At 36.0% G+C, this 18,256-nt stretch overlaps 1 protein-coding gene across 3 annotated transcripts in view; it reads left to right on the forward strand.

Annotated features, from left to right (window-relative positions):
• Positions 1–18,256, forward strand: part of CCDC171 (coiled-coil domain containing 171) — a 143,935-nt gene that overhangs the window by 115,548 nt on the left and 10,131 nt on the right. For all 3 annotated transcript variants that reach the window (XM_027634420.1, XM_027634421.1, XM_027634422.1), the window contains one exon: positions 11,098–11,248. In XM_027634420.1, the coding sequence (XP_027490221.1) occupies positions 11,098–11,248 (151 nt within the window). The remainder of the gene's footprint in view (positions 1–11,097; positions 11,249–18,256) is intronic.

Consider the following 18,256-nt stretch of genomic DNA (forward strand, 5'->3'; position numbering starts at 1 on the left):
ACAGTTCTAAAGAAAAGATCGGGAGGGAACGGTAACTGACTCCCCCTAGGGGGCAAACTTAAAATGTCCATTTAATACCTGAAGACTATATTTTAGTTTCTCTCTGTTCAGAGGCAGATTTTGTGTTCTTTTCCAGTACCAGCCCCCAGCTGGTGGGTCCCCCTCTTTCTGATTGTATAATAATTGACAAATACTACAGGGAGAGATTAGAGAGCAAAGTATCATGTTATTGCCACAGTGTACAGTGCCAGACTTTCCCTCCATCCAGTTTCCCAATCTTAAATGAATATTTTTTTTAGATTAATATTGTGCAAGCTAAAGATTACAAGTTGAAGTTTAAATTCAAAAGTTTTTACACATGCTTGCGAAGACAGCAGGACTGGGTTTTGAGCAGAGTCTCCTACATGTCAAAATGTGATGTTTGTCTGTACCTTGGCAAATGTCACTATCTTATATGCTTGATTTGTTCTGCATTTATTGCACGTGAGACTTGCTGCAAATTTTAGTCCTTTGGGAAATAGTCTGTGGGACTGAGTAAACATTTAATGCCTACAGGGCACAAAGAATAGCAGCAAATCAGGTTGCCCCTGCTTTAAAACAGGTTGGACAGGGGAAATAATAATAAAAAAAATATTATAAGAAACTGGGCTAAAATGTCTCCAGAATTTCTCCCAGCCTCCACCATTTTTGTTCATGGACCTTTTGAAACAAAATTAGTGTTTTTGTGTTCAGCACCCTTTCATTGTCCCATTGCTTTTTGAACCCATGTAAAGGTAAATATTCACATGACTTGCAGAAATGACTTTTGCAGCTTAACTACCACTTTCTGAAAAACTATTTTCTATGTTTATTTTGAAAATGGCTTCTGGTATTTCATTTAATATTAATATTGTTAATTGTAATAAATATTCCCAGTTTACCTTATTTATACTAGTCATGCTTTAGCATTGACTGTGACCTCACATTCTTGGACACTCCATCAGAAATTGTTTCTTTTCAGGTTGCTTTCCTCACTTCTGAACTACAAGAAGATGGAAACAGTAGAAATCATTTATAGTTTCTAGAATTCTTAAGTTGTGGAAGTGGTTTCTCTGTTAGAAACATTCATAGGCACAATTACTCATAAATGACCTAACTGCAGGTAGCAGTCCAGCTCTGAAAAATGGATTAGGAAGTACTAATCAATTAACATAAGAAATGGTTTAAAAAATGCTATCCTCTTGGGTGTTTGTAAGTTAGAGTAGCCTGGGATTCTTGGATAAGAACCAGTTGCTTTTGTTGATCCACCATTAAGGACACCACTCAAGTACATGCTAGTGCAGTGCTTGCATTCATTACCAAATTTGGTAAAAATAGAAAGACTAGGAAGAGCTTTCTCAGTCTCATTACAATAGCCTGTGATATGGGATGTTTTACTTTTGATCTTACTGATGAAAAGTACTTTATGCTTTCTAGGCAAACTCATCTTACCCGTGCCTATCCTCCTTAGTTTTCTCCTTTCACTGTTGCTATAAGCATCCAGTTCCATTAAAATTCAGAAAGTCACTCTGTATCTTAGGCTTCTAAGGAATTGGATCTAATTGTTGACTCTTGGCTCTGGCCAAGGAAATGGACAATAACAGCCTGTTCCTTACTTGCCAGGCTCCCAACCTAATAATTTGAATCATATTCCGCAGTCTCATTTTAAGTTTCCATTTAACGGAAAGAGAGTTGGTGCGTTTCATAGAATCATAGAATCAGCCAGGTTGGAAAAGACCTCTGAGATCATCAAGTCCAACCCTTAATCCAACACCGCCATGGTTACTAGACCATGGCACTAAGTGCCATGTCCAGTCTCTTCTTAAAAACCTCCAGGGAATCCACCACTTCCCTGGGCATCCCATTCCAATGTCTGATTACTCTCTCTGTAAAAAATTTCTTCCTAGTATCCAACCTAAACCTCCGCTGGCACAGCTTAAGACTGTGCCCTCTTGTCTGAAGACGAAGCTAAAAATCAATGTCTTCAAAAATATTATGTAAAAAGCTCATCTGGTAGCAACACATCTTTGAATTCTTAGTCTGAATGAGGACAACCAGAGGTCTGCCATCAGAAAAGTTAGTTCTTCTTTTGTTAAGGAAACTTCTCAGTCTGACCATTTACTCCTGGCACCGTAACAGAAACAACTCAAGCTGGGTACCTCCAAGGAGGACCCCCAGTGAAGGAACCCCTAGGCTTTTATACACTCACAGTCTCCCTGCATACAAATCTTGCTCGTTCTCCCAAGTCCTTGGCTCCTACCCCCCTCCCTGTGTGCATCCACCTCGCTGACTGTCAGTCTTCATGTCTTTTGTTATTCAGAAGCTTGGCAATTTCCAGCTCCTACCATCTCTCTCAGTGTCCATTCACCTGACTGGCTGTCCCCGATTCTCATGCCCTTTGTTATACCAAAGTTTAGCAGTTCACGGCCTCTTGTCTCAGGCTCCCACCCAGAGCTCCATCTGCCTCTCCATTTGCAATTTGCAAGCTGATCTACTTGGGCTGGGTGTATTCCTCAACACTTTAAAGCTGTTCCAAGTGAATACCATTCTCACTTAGCTTATTGACCTCTTGCACTAAAGAGGCCAGACTTCAGTGTAGTGCAGGCTCACTTTTCCACCAACTTTTAGCATATGTTGGTTGAGATTTACACCTTTCTGAGTTGAGCTAATCTGTCATTTTAAATGACAAATGCCAAAAAGGCAGACATGTTCTACCAAAGGCAGAATCATGTTTTCCCAAGGAGAGTTTTATTCAGATGTACATCCACTGTTAGTAGAACTTGATATTCAGAGATGATGGGGATTATTTTCTTTGATCTTATTCCTCAGATTATGATGGTTAAAAGCAAACTTTGAGAAGAAAATATTTTATTTATATAAAACTAAGCTTTAAGGATGGCAGGTTGTCAAGCTCAGTGATGGTGCCAATTTTGTAAGACATTGCCTATATTCTCCAACTTTTGCTTTGTAAAGAGAGATACTAATGTGTATACTCATTGTGAGGATCAGTACTAGGTGTACCGTGTTCTTTAAATTTCCTTTGACTCCTCAGATTTTGGAACATGAGCTGTTGTTACTGAAATTTCTAATAAAACATTTTTATATCATAAATTAGGCTTGAAAGCAAGTCTGATTGAAAATCTAGCTGTTTGCATGTTGTTGGGGTATTTTTTATTAAAATTTTCATTAAGTTTAGGCATGTATGAAGCAAACTAGTTAGTCACTAACATCTGAGTTTAGGCAGAATGAAGTGAGGACACCTGTCCTTCCTGTATGTGGCAGTGGACATTAGATTAAAGGTGCGAGGGATGCAATTCAGCTTTTCTTGATCATTATGTTCTCTGCAGAGATAGAGACTAGTGCTTTTTCCTGTGCTGGCATTATGAATCTATGCATATAACTGCAGTTTTGTGAGAAAATGAAAAAATTAATTTGCTATCCAACCTAATAGCTTAGAATTTCCTTGCGAAACTACAAAATGTTGCTTTATGTAGGATAAAATATCTATACTGACTTAAAATGCAGTGCTGCCATAAGCATTCATAAGAAAAGCAAAGGAAATGAAGTAGCTATTTCACAAAACTAATGAAGCAGCTATTTCACAAAACTTTGCACTGTTTCCTAGCCCCTAGGACTTCCTAGGCCTCATTGGACTTTAGCATTCACCCAAAATCTGATACAAAGATTAGGACTCAGCAATGAATGTTTGTGTATGAGCTACATAATCACAGTTATCATATTGACTAAATCTGCCAGAAGGGGCCTTTGTCTCTCCTAGTAAATGGCAACTAGAGCATAGACTACACTCAGCTTTTTGCATGGAAAATACAAAGTGGACACATTTCCACATATGCAAAACCTTTTATCTACTTCAATTTTAAAATGTTTTAATTTACAGTTGAGAAGCTGTTTCTTGTGGCCATAAGGGAATAGTCTATATCACTTCATAGCTCTAGTCAAAATACTCAAGGAAATGTCTATACTGAGCCCAGATTTTGTGGGTTGATCATGTTCTCTTGGAGTCAGCAAGAGACTTTTTCTACGGTGGTTAAAACTAAGTATTTTTTCATGAGTAACGCCTATTTCTTTGCTAAGAGTAATTGAAAGTGGTCTTAGTTAACAGAACACTCTTTAAAACCAATGAAAAACCACTGTTTTAATTTTGAGTAAGCTATAATGTTGGCAAATAGTTGAGTTAGTTACTTAGGTTGGGTAGTTTGTGGACAGCATTTCAAAGAACAGAAAAGTTTTTCAGATTTCACATTTACCTTCCACGTGAAGTTGCTTCAGATTTTTCTACTTAGTAACTTGATAGATTAATGCCTGCTTCTCTCCCCTTCTTATATTGTTCTCCTACACATGCACCTATAACTAGTCAATAGATTTCAGACTTAGTGTTTAGGTAGCATTTATTTATAAAAATTGTTTTGCTTATATAGGATATCTTATCCATATGTAAGAGTTCCTAAAAATAGGAAAGAGTATGCTTTTTAAAATTTATTTTACTTCCATGAATTTGATTGTGGAAAACAGAATCCTGTACTTCAGCTTTTGTACATCTTTTCTGGTTCCAAGATGTCGCTTCAGTAGGCCAAAAGCAACATCATCAAGATTCAGACAACTTGTACTTTCACTTGACATTTCATCTGAATTTTGATGAGAAGTTTTACTCTCTTCTTGCTCCTTAAGACTGAACGTGTGATGGGGCACTGTCATATTTTATAATAAAAGTACATCCTGACTTTTCTGTAGTGGCTGCTGCTGTTTGGTTCCTCTCATCAGTGGTAATATATTATGCTCACACTAAGCAGATTTTCATGCTCACAGTTGAGGCACTTTAATGTGGACTTTTCAGTATTTTCAGTGACTATCCGTCTCTCTTTGTTTCATCCCTGCCTAGAATGTACACTGCAACAGAAGTTGTAGGAAGGGTACCAGCCTGAAACTTCTTTCTGTTTCTGTTTCTTTCTCACTAAAATCGTTTGCTTGAAAAATTCCCTCCCTGACAAACTGGAATGTTCTTTTTGAACCAAAATTGTGTAAGAAGATGGAAAGAGGTATAATGCAGTGGTAACATTTTCTCTGTAGCTGTCGCTTAAACTACAAGTTCTTCAGGGCAGTGATTGATTCTCCTTTACATTTTGTATGTAACTTTGCTTGACTTAGTGCAAATGACAGGGAGAATGGTCTTTGCATGTAAACATTATTGGCCTATAAAAACCTAATTTTGTTACATGGTAATTTTCTTGCATGGTCCACAGATATTTCTGAGTCGTCAAGGCTGCAGGTAGGTCATTTGCTATGAAATTCCAAGGATGCTTTTCTACCTCATCATAACTACAAATACATTTGTCTTAATTTATCATTTTCTGAAAGATTGATATGATTTTTGAAAATCTTACACTTTGTAATAATTTTCATGGCAATTATTGTTATGCCCATCTGCTGTGGTTTCCAATAGAAGCACTTTCCCTTCTATTGCTGTCAACTTCAATGCTCCCTTTTCAGTTTTCTTGTAGGAAGTCATATCATTACCTCTTGCAGAGAATCTAGATTTTTATTTAGGGCTTCACTCCCTTGGGCTGTCCTCTGAGACCTACAGGGTAAAGTAATTGTTATTGAAGTGAAGGGTATAGAATTGGGCACCGTGTGTGGCACTGAGTCAGCTTTCGTTGGGGAAAAAAAACGTTATAAGAAAACTGACCTGCTTTTTGGCACATTTAAATTGTTCATGACACGCTTGAATGGAATTGAACAAAATGTTTAGTGTTGAAATGAAATACAAGGAGAATAGATCATTAAAGAAGGGCCAAACAGCTGCAAAAGTGCAATTTTGCTGAATGCTGTTTCCCTTGAGGTTTTTTCCTGATGCCTGAGAAGCCGCTGTATTTGTATCCTCCACTGATGCCACTAGACATTTTGGACTATGGCTCAAGGCAACCAGGATGGATTTTCAAATGCTAAAATGTATGGGGGAAATTAATTTTATCCTTTCTTCTCCAAACATACCTCTCTTAAATCTATAAGTATCCTGATATCTTATTTCTGAAAACAAAAACTCTATGATGTATATTGTGTTTTCTGGAATCATTTTAATGAACCTTGTTTATGTCAGTTTGAAGCAAGGCATTAAAGACAGGTATGCAGAACTCCAGCCAAATTCTGTACCATAAATGAAATTCTCACTCTTTTCAGATTCTCATGTAAGCAGTTTACTGTGCTAGAGTTAATCTTTTATTTGTCTGAAGTCCATTCGTTATTCCTTCTCTCGTTCTTTTTTATCTTTTGTATATGTAGGCCTGGGGTATTTTACTACCCGCTAACATTGTTTTTAGTTGAAGAATTTCCTAAAGGGAGAACCAGACAGTCAAATGTGAATTTCAACTTTTTTGTACTTTTTTGGGCGTTTTTTGTAAAGTAGATGGTCTTGTTATTCTGACTGCTGCATCAGATGCTACAAAGTCAATGTTTATATTGTCAGGATGTAAGTCTTTTTGACACCTCTTGATAAGCATCATTTCAACAGAGGGTCTCCTTCCTCTAGTTTTGTTCCTTACAAAGACAAGCTGTGGTTCTATGATAACAGCAGGCCCAAGAAGATCCTGAGTTCAAGATATGGATATAAAAATAAACTGATTCTTAATAACTTGGTATTTTATTTGTAACTTTGGAGGAGTCTAACACTTTAAATGGAAATTTTTATTCCCTACCACTTGTAACTCATCATTTTTAACTGTGTTCTCCATAGTGAGACACAGAGGACAACATATACGTTCTTTTAATTTGGAATTTAAAAGGCCATTTTTATAATGTATAATAAATACATTAAAACATTGATGAGAGGTTTGATAATTTGCATATACCAATCTATGTATTTCTTGTCATATGTTTCTACTACAACTTAATTGAGAACAGCTGACGTTTGAATAACCTTTGAATTTCATAAATTAATTTTTTACAAGATTTATCTTCTTTTCATATTTCCAATTTCTTTAAGATTGTTATGTAATTTGTCAGTATTAGCCATTTTTCCATTTAAATAAAATACCTGTGGAGATTGGAGTCTTTCAGTCTTGTAAATTTATAGCCAGTAATACACACAAAAGCTGTTTTACAGCATGTACAGCACTGTGCTCCTGAAAATTACTGGTTCTAGAAATGGTGTACAGGACTAGGCAATGATTGGTTATTCAAAAGTACATGGAAGGAACGTTAGAAAAAATTAGTTTTAATGTCCCCTGGAGAACTGTCCTAAGCTTAAGTGTTCTCAGTCCTTTTAAAGATTAATCTGGATGAAGAAAGCATAGCTTCAATATCGCTACTTTGTTGATCTGTAGTTTGTAAACAGCATCCACTTAGTTTGTTTTGGTTTTACTCCCAATTTTGGTTTCTCAGCTTTACCAACATGTAGCCTAAGCCAAAAAATTTTTATGCAGTCCTCGTATTACAGATGAGACATCTTTGAACAGGTTGTAAGGGCCTTTTTCCACTCAGAATATTCAGAGACCCTTTTTCTAATTGAATAAAGATCTAAAATTTAAAAAACTTTCTTCCTTTATAATATGAATAGCACTTAACTGATTTTTTCAAAATTTTCTGATTTACTTTGTGCTCTAAAGATGGTTAGAGTGCTTTTAGGGATTTTCTAGATGAAGATACTGTTTTCAATGTTTAAATAGCTGTAAAAAAAGATACTGTTTTCAATGTTTAAATAGCTGTAAAGAAAGATGATCCTTAGAAGTACTTAGGCTTAAAATAATTTGTCTATTAACAGTTAGATTTGAAAATGGAGCTTGGGCATTCTTGCAAATTCTGTGTCTAGTCCAGTATATTCATAATAAAAGCATCCTTTTTCCATGCCAATGTTATGAATATATTTTTAGTCTGTGAGTTGCAACCAGTTATGTGTAAAGTCACGCATCTGTTTTCTTGAAGTTGCCTGTGCCTTGTCTTAGTGTTGGAGCATTAAAAACACTTTTGGCATTGAAGACACTCCTACCATTTGCTTCTACTATATCAGTAGCACATGATGTAGAACGTTAAATACTAGTGATATTCTCTATAAAATAAAACATTTTGTGGAGTAAAAGGAAAGGAAAGAGGTTACAGGAAAAAATCACTTAGCATCTGATTGTTTTCCTCTTTCTGTCTTTGATTAATGTGGAGTAATTGCTTACAATTTGTGGTCTTAAAGTTGACAGTCCTATGTAAATTTCAGCTATTAACTTGCATCATGTTCCATCCTTAGGATGACTTTTAATCACTGAATTATGTTGAAATTGAAAGGAACCTCTGGAGGTCATCTGGTCCCAGCCCCTTGCACAAGCAGAGGCACTTAAAGCTAGTAATTTTCAAAATTAGTATTCTTCAACTCCACTGGTTTTGTGGCCTCCTTGGTTAAGTCTTTTCCCCACTAACTTTCCTATAATACTTGTCTGTCTGAAAATGTTTAACTTTTGAAGTAATCTGAGTTGCAATAATACTGGTTCCTATAATGTGTGGGGATCACTACCTCTGGCCTTTCTGAACAGAATTAATTTTCTGGTGTCTATTTTTGAAATATTTTCATTTGTAACTGAAGACTATTTTTTATTGCTTTGTGTTCTGTTCCCTGTTTGCATGTCATAGTATTGCGAACACATTCAAAAGCAGAAGTGCTCGCTAAAATGCAGATCTTGCAGATGTGTATGAATGCCAAATTTTATGTTATAAAAATTAATCAGGAGGGTTGCTGAAGCATCTTATTGTTGTGTATACTTAAAAGCTATACATACATCTTATTTCTACGTATACTTAAAACCAAAAGAAAACATTCCATAGCAGGAAAGGAAAAAACTTGTACAGAACTAGGTTTGTATTCCAGGAGAGTCTGTCAACTGATTTTCTTGATCATGGAACAGTTTTCAGAGGTGCAGATATATTTGTGTCTGTAATATTCAAATAGGGATCTAGATTAAAGTTCTGAACTCCTCTAGAGATGCGTTTAGTCATTAGATGACATCTTGTAATTTGCAAGTGGCCAGGTTCTCTGCCCATTCCCTGTGTATCAAGCTTTCTTATAAGTGGAACTTTTGTATGACATAAAGCAGATAGGTCACTCAATTTGTGACCAACATGAGTTATGTAAAATCATTCGTGCCTTCCAATGGCATATCTGAAAACCCAATGTATTTACCTTTCTCCATGTCATTTAGAATAAATGTTCTGCACACTAATTATCATGGATTCCATGCCACCCACTGGAAGACCTAAAAATGTGGTTTGCTCTAACTTGGTCCTGAGCAAGAGAAATCTAAACTGACCCTGGCTCTTTGCTGGGAAGTTGGGATATACTGGAACAAGTGTGTACCTGTGGGTGTATGAATGCTACCTTCCACATTGGTAATGAATCATTAGCTACTGCTAAGTCGCTTCTTTCTGGACTAAAAAGAAATCTAGAACTCTTAGAAAAATAGAATTGCTGTGTCTGAAAATAAAAGCTCAGGAATACATTTTTCCTAGACTGAAAATTTTCAAACTTATTTAACAAGAAAACAAATTAAATAGCTGAGTAGATCAGCAAGGAATTAGAAAACACTATTTCAAATATCTGCATGGACTTAGAGTGGCTGTGGAGCTGTAGGATGACACTGTATAGGTTAGTGGCTTCACTAGCTTTAGGAAAAGGAAGAAGGTGAGGAAACATCTCTATACATTCCAGTTCAGTGACACCTTTAAGTATCATGTGTGAAGTAATCAAAGGAACACATAAGATTTTTTTTCTGTGAGATTTGAGACACAGCTTGTTATGATGCAATGGTATAAACCTTGTTTATGAGTTACAGGCCCAGTCCGTAGACCTATTTCAACATGCGTCTAATTTTTAACATGTGGGCAGTTGCCATATGAAGACTCTCAGACATTTTTATATAGAGTGTGAGATATATCCACATTCTTCCTTGGTATTGTTTTTGAAGAGCTGCAGCATTTTAGTCATGTTGAATGAGGAATGAAAAATTTTAAAAGCAGGATCAGAGCTGACAGTGGCAGAGTTACAGAGCTATGTGAGTACACTTTTAGGACTAGCACCATAGTATTTAAAACATTTTGGATATTATTTCTGATGAGAAAAATTATGATGTTGTTAATTTGCCACTGCTGTTTTCTACACTTCACAATAAAATATCTTTATTGATTTCAGCTATGTTAACTTTTATTCTGAGCAGCAGTATTGTGTTTGAGAATAAAGAAAGGAAAACAGTAAAGATCTTTGTGAGTACCTGTTTGTGGTACTAAGTTTATTTTTATCTGTACCACAGTCTTATATTCAAAAAGTCTATTTCATATTATCTGTAATATGTTCTTACAGTAGAACTCACTACAGGTCATTTCAAAGGGGAAAACTGAGCTTATGAAATGTGATTAACCAGTTGTAAAGAAGACCAATAGTCTGAACAGTGTTAGACTACTTAGGGTAGATATAAAGTTACCAGTAGTGTCAAATCATTTGTACTCTCTTGTGCTGCTAACTGTATTATCATTCTGATCAATATTACAGGATCGAGGCATTTTTCCACTATATGCATGAAAACCATATATTTTCCCAGCTGTACTGTAATGAGATTATTTACCTTCAGAGGTCTATAGGTTTACCATGTTTCTTTTGTTTCTGCCAAATTAATTTTCTTAACATGAAGTGGAAGGACTCATTCTGAAAGCATGAAAATTTACCTGAAATTGTATAGTGATTTTTTGTAAACAAATCGAACACACACTGAGTCTTGTAGTTAAATGAAATGGAAAATAGTATCAACTCTTCAATGCAGGACTGCATGACTGGAAACAGTTTATCAAAACACCTTCTAATTGGGATGCACAGTCATTTACTTTTCCTCAATGCTATTAATATTTCAGATTTTAGAAGGAATACCATGTTAGACCTTTGTTTAATTCCTGAGACTGAAGTTTTGCCTGGCTCAGAACTTTTGATTGATTTCTCCAATTAAAAAAAATTAGGTCTTCTCTAATGAATTTGGGTGTATGCTTTTGGCATTTAAGTATAGCTTGCCTGGCACTGATGATTTATTTTACTTTCTAAAGGCCATGATTCAAAGTTTCATGGAACTCTACCAACTTGCAGTTTCCAGAGTTGAAACATTAGTGAGAGAAACAGAATCTCTACAGCTTCACATTGCAACTCTAAAGTCCAGGCTCCAAACAGCATGTCTTCATGAAAGTGACCTTACAAATGGTAAGTCTGCTTTTCAAGTAAATTTTGTCATTTGGATGTGGTTTCTTAGCCAGCATTTCTCTTCATGCTGTATAGTTTCTGTAGGGAAATACAATAGTATTTATCTATAAACATATTAGAACAATAAAATTAGTGTCAACTGAATTTTTTTTCAGAAGAGAAAGGGATGATACTAGTTAACAGAGGGATTAATTTTACTACTGTATCTTCTACAAGGATCTGTTAATTACTGCTGTTGCTGGAAAAGTATACATTGTGATTTCTTTAGTTTTGGCAGTACAGTAAATAGTTGAACTTTGGATCTGAAGAATTTAACCATTTAGGGATGTAGCATGTTAAAACAGAATGTTATTAGCTGTTCACATAAACAAAATGTTTATTAGGAGATTTGGTTTTAATGCTTCTCACAAAAGTTACAAAGGTTAAAATCCAATTTCAGAAATAATTTCTGGTCTAAAAATATTGTTGCTCACAAAGGTACTTGGATTTGTTTAAGGCTAATAAGGTGATTCTTCAGATCTGAGTTCTCTCTCTAGGGGAATTATTGAATGCAGATTTATTTGTCTCACAAAGGCAGGAGGCCAGACACATAAACTGTTATAAACATGTAGCCAAGTATCTTTAGAATGAGACTGTGTAGGATGTGCAACTGGCATACACTTGATGTATTTGTCCTCCATTTTTTTCTTACTTTTTCACAGAGGACAAAGGAGAAAGCTTTGGAGTTTTTTTGGTTGCTGTTGATGTCCTTCTCTTCTTTTTTCTTGTTTTAGTCTTGTATAGCAAATGACCATAAAGAAAATGAGGATTGTCTTTGTTTTTGAAACAGAAGATCTGTAGGAAGAGAGCTGTCACTAAAGCAAATGTCATAAACACACTGGAAAATGTATATTCAAAGGCTCTGACTGTGGCTTTGGTTGTCTCCTACAGAATTATATTAATTTCTTATCCTGCTTCTAACAGCTGGGAGATTTTTATGAATAGAAACTATATTAATTAGTGCTGAATTTCAGTTTTAACATCTTGAGGTGATAATTATTGAATGAAAACTTGGACTCTTGATGTTTTCTGTTAGGTTTATATGTGTCCTGCTGAGCTTGTGGCCAGTGTAAATTTGGGCCTCTCCTTTGCCTGTTATGATTGTTTTTGTTGTTAAATCAAGATGACCACTTGTGTACTAAGATTGGGAAGTCTGCAGAACTTGCAGCAAGGTTTGCTTTTGTTTGGGTTGAGAGAGCTTTTAGCAAAGATGTTGCTAGTCCTGTGTATGAAGGACTATCCAGCTGCTTGTTATGTTACAATGAAAACAAACACCTTGCCTTACCTAGCTCTTCAAAGCTTGTGATTCAAGGCGGTGCTTTTTAAGTAATTTGTGTCTGCTTGCAGTGTCCATGTAAAGATGATACTATATGTGTTGAAGGGATATATTGGCCCTCTGAGAGAACAATAGTTCTTCCTTTAGATGCCATTTAATCTGAATGTAAGCATAAGCATTAGTAGGAAGTGTTTTAAAATTTTAATATAAAGGCAAAAAACCTCAGAATGAGAGTCTCAGGTTGCTATGAAAAAATATATAAGTGATTATGCTATATTTTGTATATTTGGGATTTCTGTAAAGCTTTTCCCTAATATTTGTAAAAGTTGTATTAAGCATGACACTTTTAATAACTTCAGCTATCACAGCTTTGTGGAGTGACTTACATTTTAATATTTCAATTGGTACTGTTCTGTTCTGATTTGGGGGAAGAAGTTCTGCACTAAATTTCTGTATTAAAATAGAACAGATTTTTTTTTCTTACTTTAAATGAAAGGGGGTGATGACTTCCTGAGTATGTGTTTGGTTTCAAAATTAGACAGTCTCCTCTCCTCTCCGCACCTCTCCGAACCTCTCCAAACCGAACCTCTCTGAACCTCTCTGAACCTCTCCAAACCTCTCCTTTCCTCTATTTTCTTTTCTATTGTTCCCTATTCCTGTATCTCTCTTCTGTTGGTTGGGGAGTTTCCTGGTTGCCGTTTTTTTTTAAACTTCTGTTTGTTTTTTTTTTCTTTACCAAGTTCTTCTGAAATTTTCCTTACATTTCTAAAATGTCCTTTTTTCTCCTGTTATACAACTATTAACATTTTGTAATGCTCTTCCTGCCTACTTCTTGTTCAGCAGCATCCAGTAATATGAACACTATGAATGGACTATGCTTCAAGGTTCCCTGTTAAATGAACACTTGACAGTTCTGAATTCTTACCAGTACTGAATTCTGCTACTTTTATTCATTTTAATTCTTCTTCATATACATTAGTTTATTACTATACTTGTACCTTCATTCAGAGGTGCAATAATAAGTAGACCTTGAACTGAGAGCTTTTAAGTGCTCTATTGTGCAGTAGTACAGTCATAAACAATTATTTTGGGGGTGCTGTGGGGCAACATGTGTCATCATATTTAGTCATATGGCAAACCTGTGAATCCATGCTGTCCAAGGCTTTGTTGCTGCAAGCACAGTGTTGCAGGGCGTGGATGCAGTGACATTGTTTTTCCCCCATGCAATTTGTTTCTGTGTCACCAATTCATCTGTGTTTTAAGGCTAAGACCTGCATCTAACAGGGATACATTGTCCTAAAGTTAGAATTATGAGGATGGAACTGGAGGGAAAGAAAACATTTGCTTTTTCACTTTCTGCATAGGAGAAAGGCACTCACTCCATCGGTGTTGTGTTAAATATCAGAGGGTGTCTTTCATGGGCCAGAGCCATATCTCTTTTGTAGCTGGAAGAATTCTTCCCAGATGTTGCAAGAAGCAGATAGGTCCTTGATGAAAACTCTCCTTGGCTTTTTCACTACCTCTTGCTAGCCTTATACACAGTTAAACTTGTTTTGTGAAAGATTTGGAGATGCTTATTCTTAACTTGCCTTGCAAAAAGGTCATCGGACTTGTTATTTTTATTGTTACCCTCTTTCTTGATGTGATTTCCTCGAAATAGTCTAGGACAGAATTCAGTAAATATGGACCTCAAATAATAGTAACTTTTACTCAGTACTGTTAAATACCTGTGTGTGGTTTAAGTGCTGTGAAACATGTGAATGTTCCTAAAGTGATAGTAAGTAAAGAAAATTCTGACAGGTCTGCAAGGAAAATTTCTCAATTATTGAGATGGTCACAGACATGAAAATATGGAGATATCAGATGGGCAAAAATAGAAAACACTATTCATAGGAGTTAATAAGCTTGAAGTCTCTATAAGATTGAATCCACTTAGGAGTAATATCTCCCAGAAATTATGTTTTTACTGAAATATTTGCATTTCTTACCTGATTTTAAGCAGTTGGGCATTACTTGCCAGCCTTACTGCATAGCCAAGGAATGCAGATACCCCAACGCAAATGCTCACCTGGTCATGTGATGTTGCTTACACAAGTAATAATTGTAACCAAAGAGTATAAATCATGTAGTTTAAAATAATAGTAATATGAAACCGATATTATAAATCACATTATGTAACTTAAGACAAGGTGTTCAAAACCAGTTACAGTAATCCAACATCACATTTGCTATTTTGTAAAGAATACTTCCTTCTCTATGCAAAAATTTCTTGATACTCAATATTCTAGGTATGTGAACTTTAAACTTGTCAGACTGTTGTAACATCTTTGAAAATTACAGTAATTTGATTGAAATGTTGCCTATAAGGCAAAAGGTTCAGTTAATAGAATCCACATGTAATTAAAGTGCAGAACCAAATGTAATCAGACCCCAGTGACTCGTGCCTTCATATTGATAGTTTTACAGTGGCCTCTGGGGTTGAAAGTTTATGTTAAAGTTACTAATGTAGTAAAAGAGCAAGACAGTTTAGCTGTTGTAAGAGGTATGACAATGTCCCAAAGTGAGAGTCACACAACAAAAGTAGTTGATAGTCTGAATTTTAGGGGTGTCTTCCACTTGACAGGTGGAAGAAGCACAAGACTACTGGAGTGTACTAGTCAGAGAATTGCATTCTGCAGCAGCACTACTAAGTAAACATTCTCATATGGGGGATCTTGCTGTGAGCAAGTAATGGTGTATTTTTTTAATAATATAGTTACTTGATTTGTGTGAATTCATGTTTGAATCATCTGAAAGTTATAGACAAAACACTATGTACCAAGCCACAAAAGAAGTTTAAAAAAATTTCCTGAACTTAAAAAAAAAAAAAAATATTTTCTCTGGACAGTTTAAGACTCGACATCCTGTGTTAGAGTTCTCTAATCATCACCAGCACAATTTACAATCAGAACACACAGAGAGCCAGTTCAGACCAGCTCATCTGTTGACTTTGGCAGAAGCCCTTAATCTCACTGTGTGCAGCTGCCACTTGAGAGCTGGGGACTCGGCAGAGAGCCGAAGGAGGGTGGGATGCAGAGTTGGTCAAGGCATGAACACATAGGCCTGCTTCATTTCAACAGCCATACACTGCTTTTTTTTATACTCTTTTCATTTTACAGCCTTTTTTTTTCTAACCTGAAATTAAATGAGGACCTCTCATGATCCACTGCGCTCCAGGCATAAGAAATTGTAATGTATGGCTTCCAGAAACTGTCCCGTCAAAATGTGCTTCTGATTAGGTGGCTTAATTACAGCTGTGAAAACAATGTTGATTTAGGCCTCAAGATTCCAGTGCATGTCAGCCGTTATTAGCTAGCCTTGGACTGAAGCCACCATTTTAAAACTCTGTACCACTAAAGTCACACACTGCCTGACAACTTTTTATTTAGGCAGAAGTGTTGCCAGAAGCAACACATTTTATGCAAAATATTTTTCGTTGTGCAAATTTCAAATGTGACACTGTTGATGCACATAAAATTGGTTGTTATGAGTGGACCTCACCACGTCCAAAACCTAACTTTTGCAAAAAGCCCCCACCCCAACATCCCTCCCCCACCATTTCAAATAGTTTTTATAAAGTTTGACTGACATAATGCTTAATTTTAATTCCTTTAATTCAGTTTTATTCCGAATCCAGCATGTTGGTTTAACCACCCAATTTTATTGCATCTAAATTTTCCTGACAGTTTCATTTGCTGTTGGGAAATAAAATTGCCATTTTTGCAACATGGGAAATAATGGCTAGTTTCAAAACCAATATGTTTGAAACTTCCTTTGCCTGAAGCAGGTTAAGGCACACAGTCAATTTACTTTAGGGGGAAAAAAGCTCATTAAATAGTTTTTAATATTTTAATATAATTTAAGTAACTGCTTTCACAGTGGGAAGGCTTATTAGGCCCATGTATTTACACCTGCAGAGGGGTAAATGTTTGGGTAATTAGGTGGTTTCCAATAATTCAGTTTTTCAGTTGCAGGGTTAATGCTGTAAATACTGTAAATGGACACAATGAGTTTGCTGCATTTAAACATTACATTTCCACTTGTACTATTTTACTTTCCAGTGCTTAAGAAAGATGGTTAAGTGAGGTTGGTTTGTTTTTTTCGTTGGATTTTGTTTTATTTTGATTTGTTTTTTTTCTTTGTTTGATCTGTTCTTCAAGTCTCCTTAATGACATGAATTGGCTAAGGAATATGAGTGAATGTGTGTGGGTGTTAACTCTCGGCAGAGGTCGGTACTTTGGAAAAACAAGATCCACTTTCTCACTTCACAGTTGCCATGAAATTCCAAACGTCCATGCTGTGTGGTTTAATGGAAACCATGAAGTTCCTAAATGACTGCAGGTTTGTTCCAATGTTAAGCGCAAAACAAATCTTTCAAGTCATTGGCTAAGTCCAAAAAAAGAGGGGTCATTTTTTCAGGAAGGTGATCTCCTTTCCTTTTTTTTTTCCCCTTCATGGTTTGCATTTCTATGGCATTAAAAATATGTTTCTAGTAAGGTACTGGAACTACCAGCTCACAAACAAGGGTCCTCAGTTCCCAGGACTGAAAACAAGACATTTGGAACCTAAAGCTGTATTCATCTCTTACCCTAAATGCAGGCCAGTGCAACAATTATACTTCCAGGAGAAACTAATTGGAAATGGATTTAGAGAAACTAAAGATTTGGATAAGGAGGCAAGTCTAAAGTATAGGTTTAAGTTTGTCCTGTAACAAATCATCATGCAGTCATTCTCTGCCTGCAGCAGATTAGCAGAGAGCAAGGCAGTGAATGCCTACACTTTATTTTATTCAGTTTTTAAAGGAGAAATACTGGAGCAAGCCAGTTTTCTGTTTTCTTTGCAAAATGGTATGTAGGGTTTCCTGAAAGTGAATGTTTCAGAAAGGCCCCAGTTGCCGTGGAGGGCAACTGTGAGTTGGGAGACAGCCATGTGATGCCATTTTCCTTATTAAGACGCCTTTGCAGTGGTAATATGCAATGAGGTTTTTTCACCTGCTGCGTACATTTGCTTTGTTTGCCACACACCCCTGTTTCTTTTGCCTTCTTTCCACACCTGCCAAAGGGACATTTCCAGCACATCAAATTAAAAGAAACTTTTGTATATTATTACATATATTGTTAATGCTTCAGTAGAAATAAAAGTATTGGGAGTGCTAGACAGGCTGTTATTTTGAGAACTGGGTATTATAGACCAGGACATTTAACCCTGTGAAAAAGTTTTTAGAAAAGAACAGAGCCAAGGACACAATTTTACTGGCTTTATAAAAGAAAAGGAATATTCTCTACAAAGGCAGACAAATTCACTTCTTTCCAGACTCAAGGACTTTTACTCAGGCCAGAAGGTGCTTCCTTCTCCCTTTTGAAGAAGTTATTTCAAGAAAGAGAGCTGGGAAGCTTCTATTATTCCCTGCTAAACTGTGGGTTAAACATAAAGGGAACGTCTGTTTGTTCTGTGACTCTGAATATGCTGAGAAATTTTTGGAAGGGATTAAAGCATGTGCCTGAATGAGTCTAGCTCAGATACTTAAATGGCGAATGAATCCATGCAATCCAGTCTGTCATCTTCCTGATATTTTCTTGACATTTTAAATTTAGATCCTACAAGGTATACTGTTGTGAATAATTATTTTCTTGTTTTGACAGCTGTTTGGTTTT

The sequence above is a fragment of the Corapipo altera genome, unplaced genomic scaffold (genome assembly GCF_003945725.1).
Source record: "Corapipo altera isolate COAL_440 unplaced genomic scaffold, ASM394572v1 61411, whole genome shotgun sequence".
Taxonomy (NCBI): Eukaryota; Metazoa; Chordata; class Aves; order Passeriformes; family Pipridae; genus Corapipo; species Corapipo altera.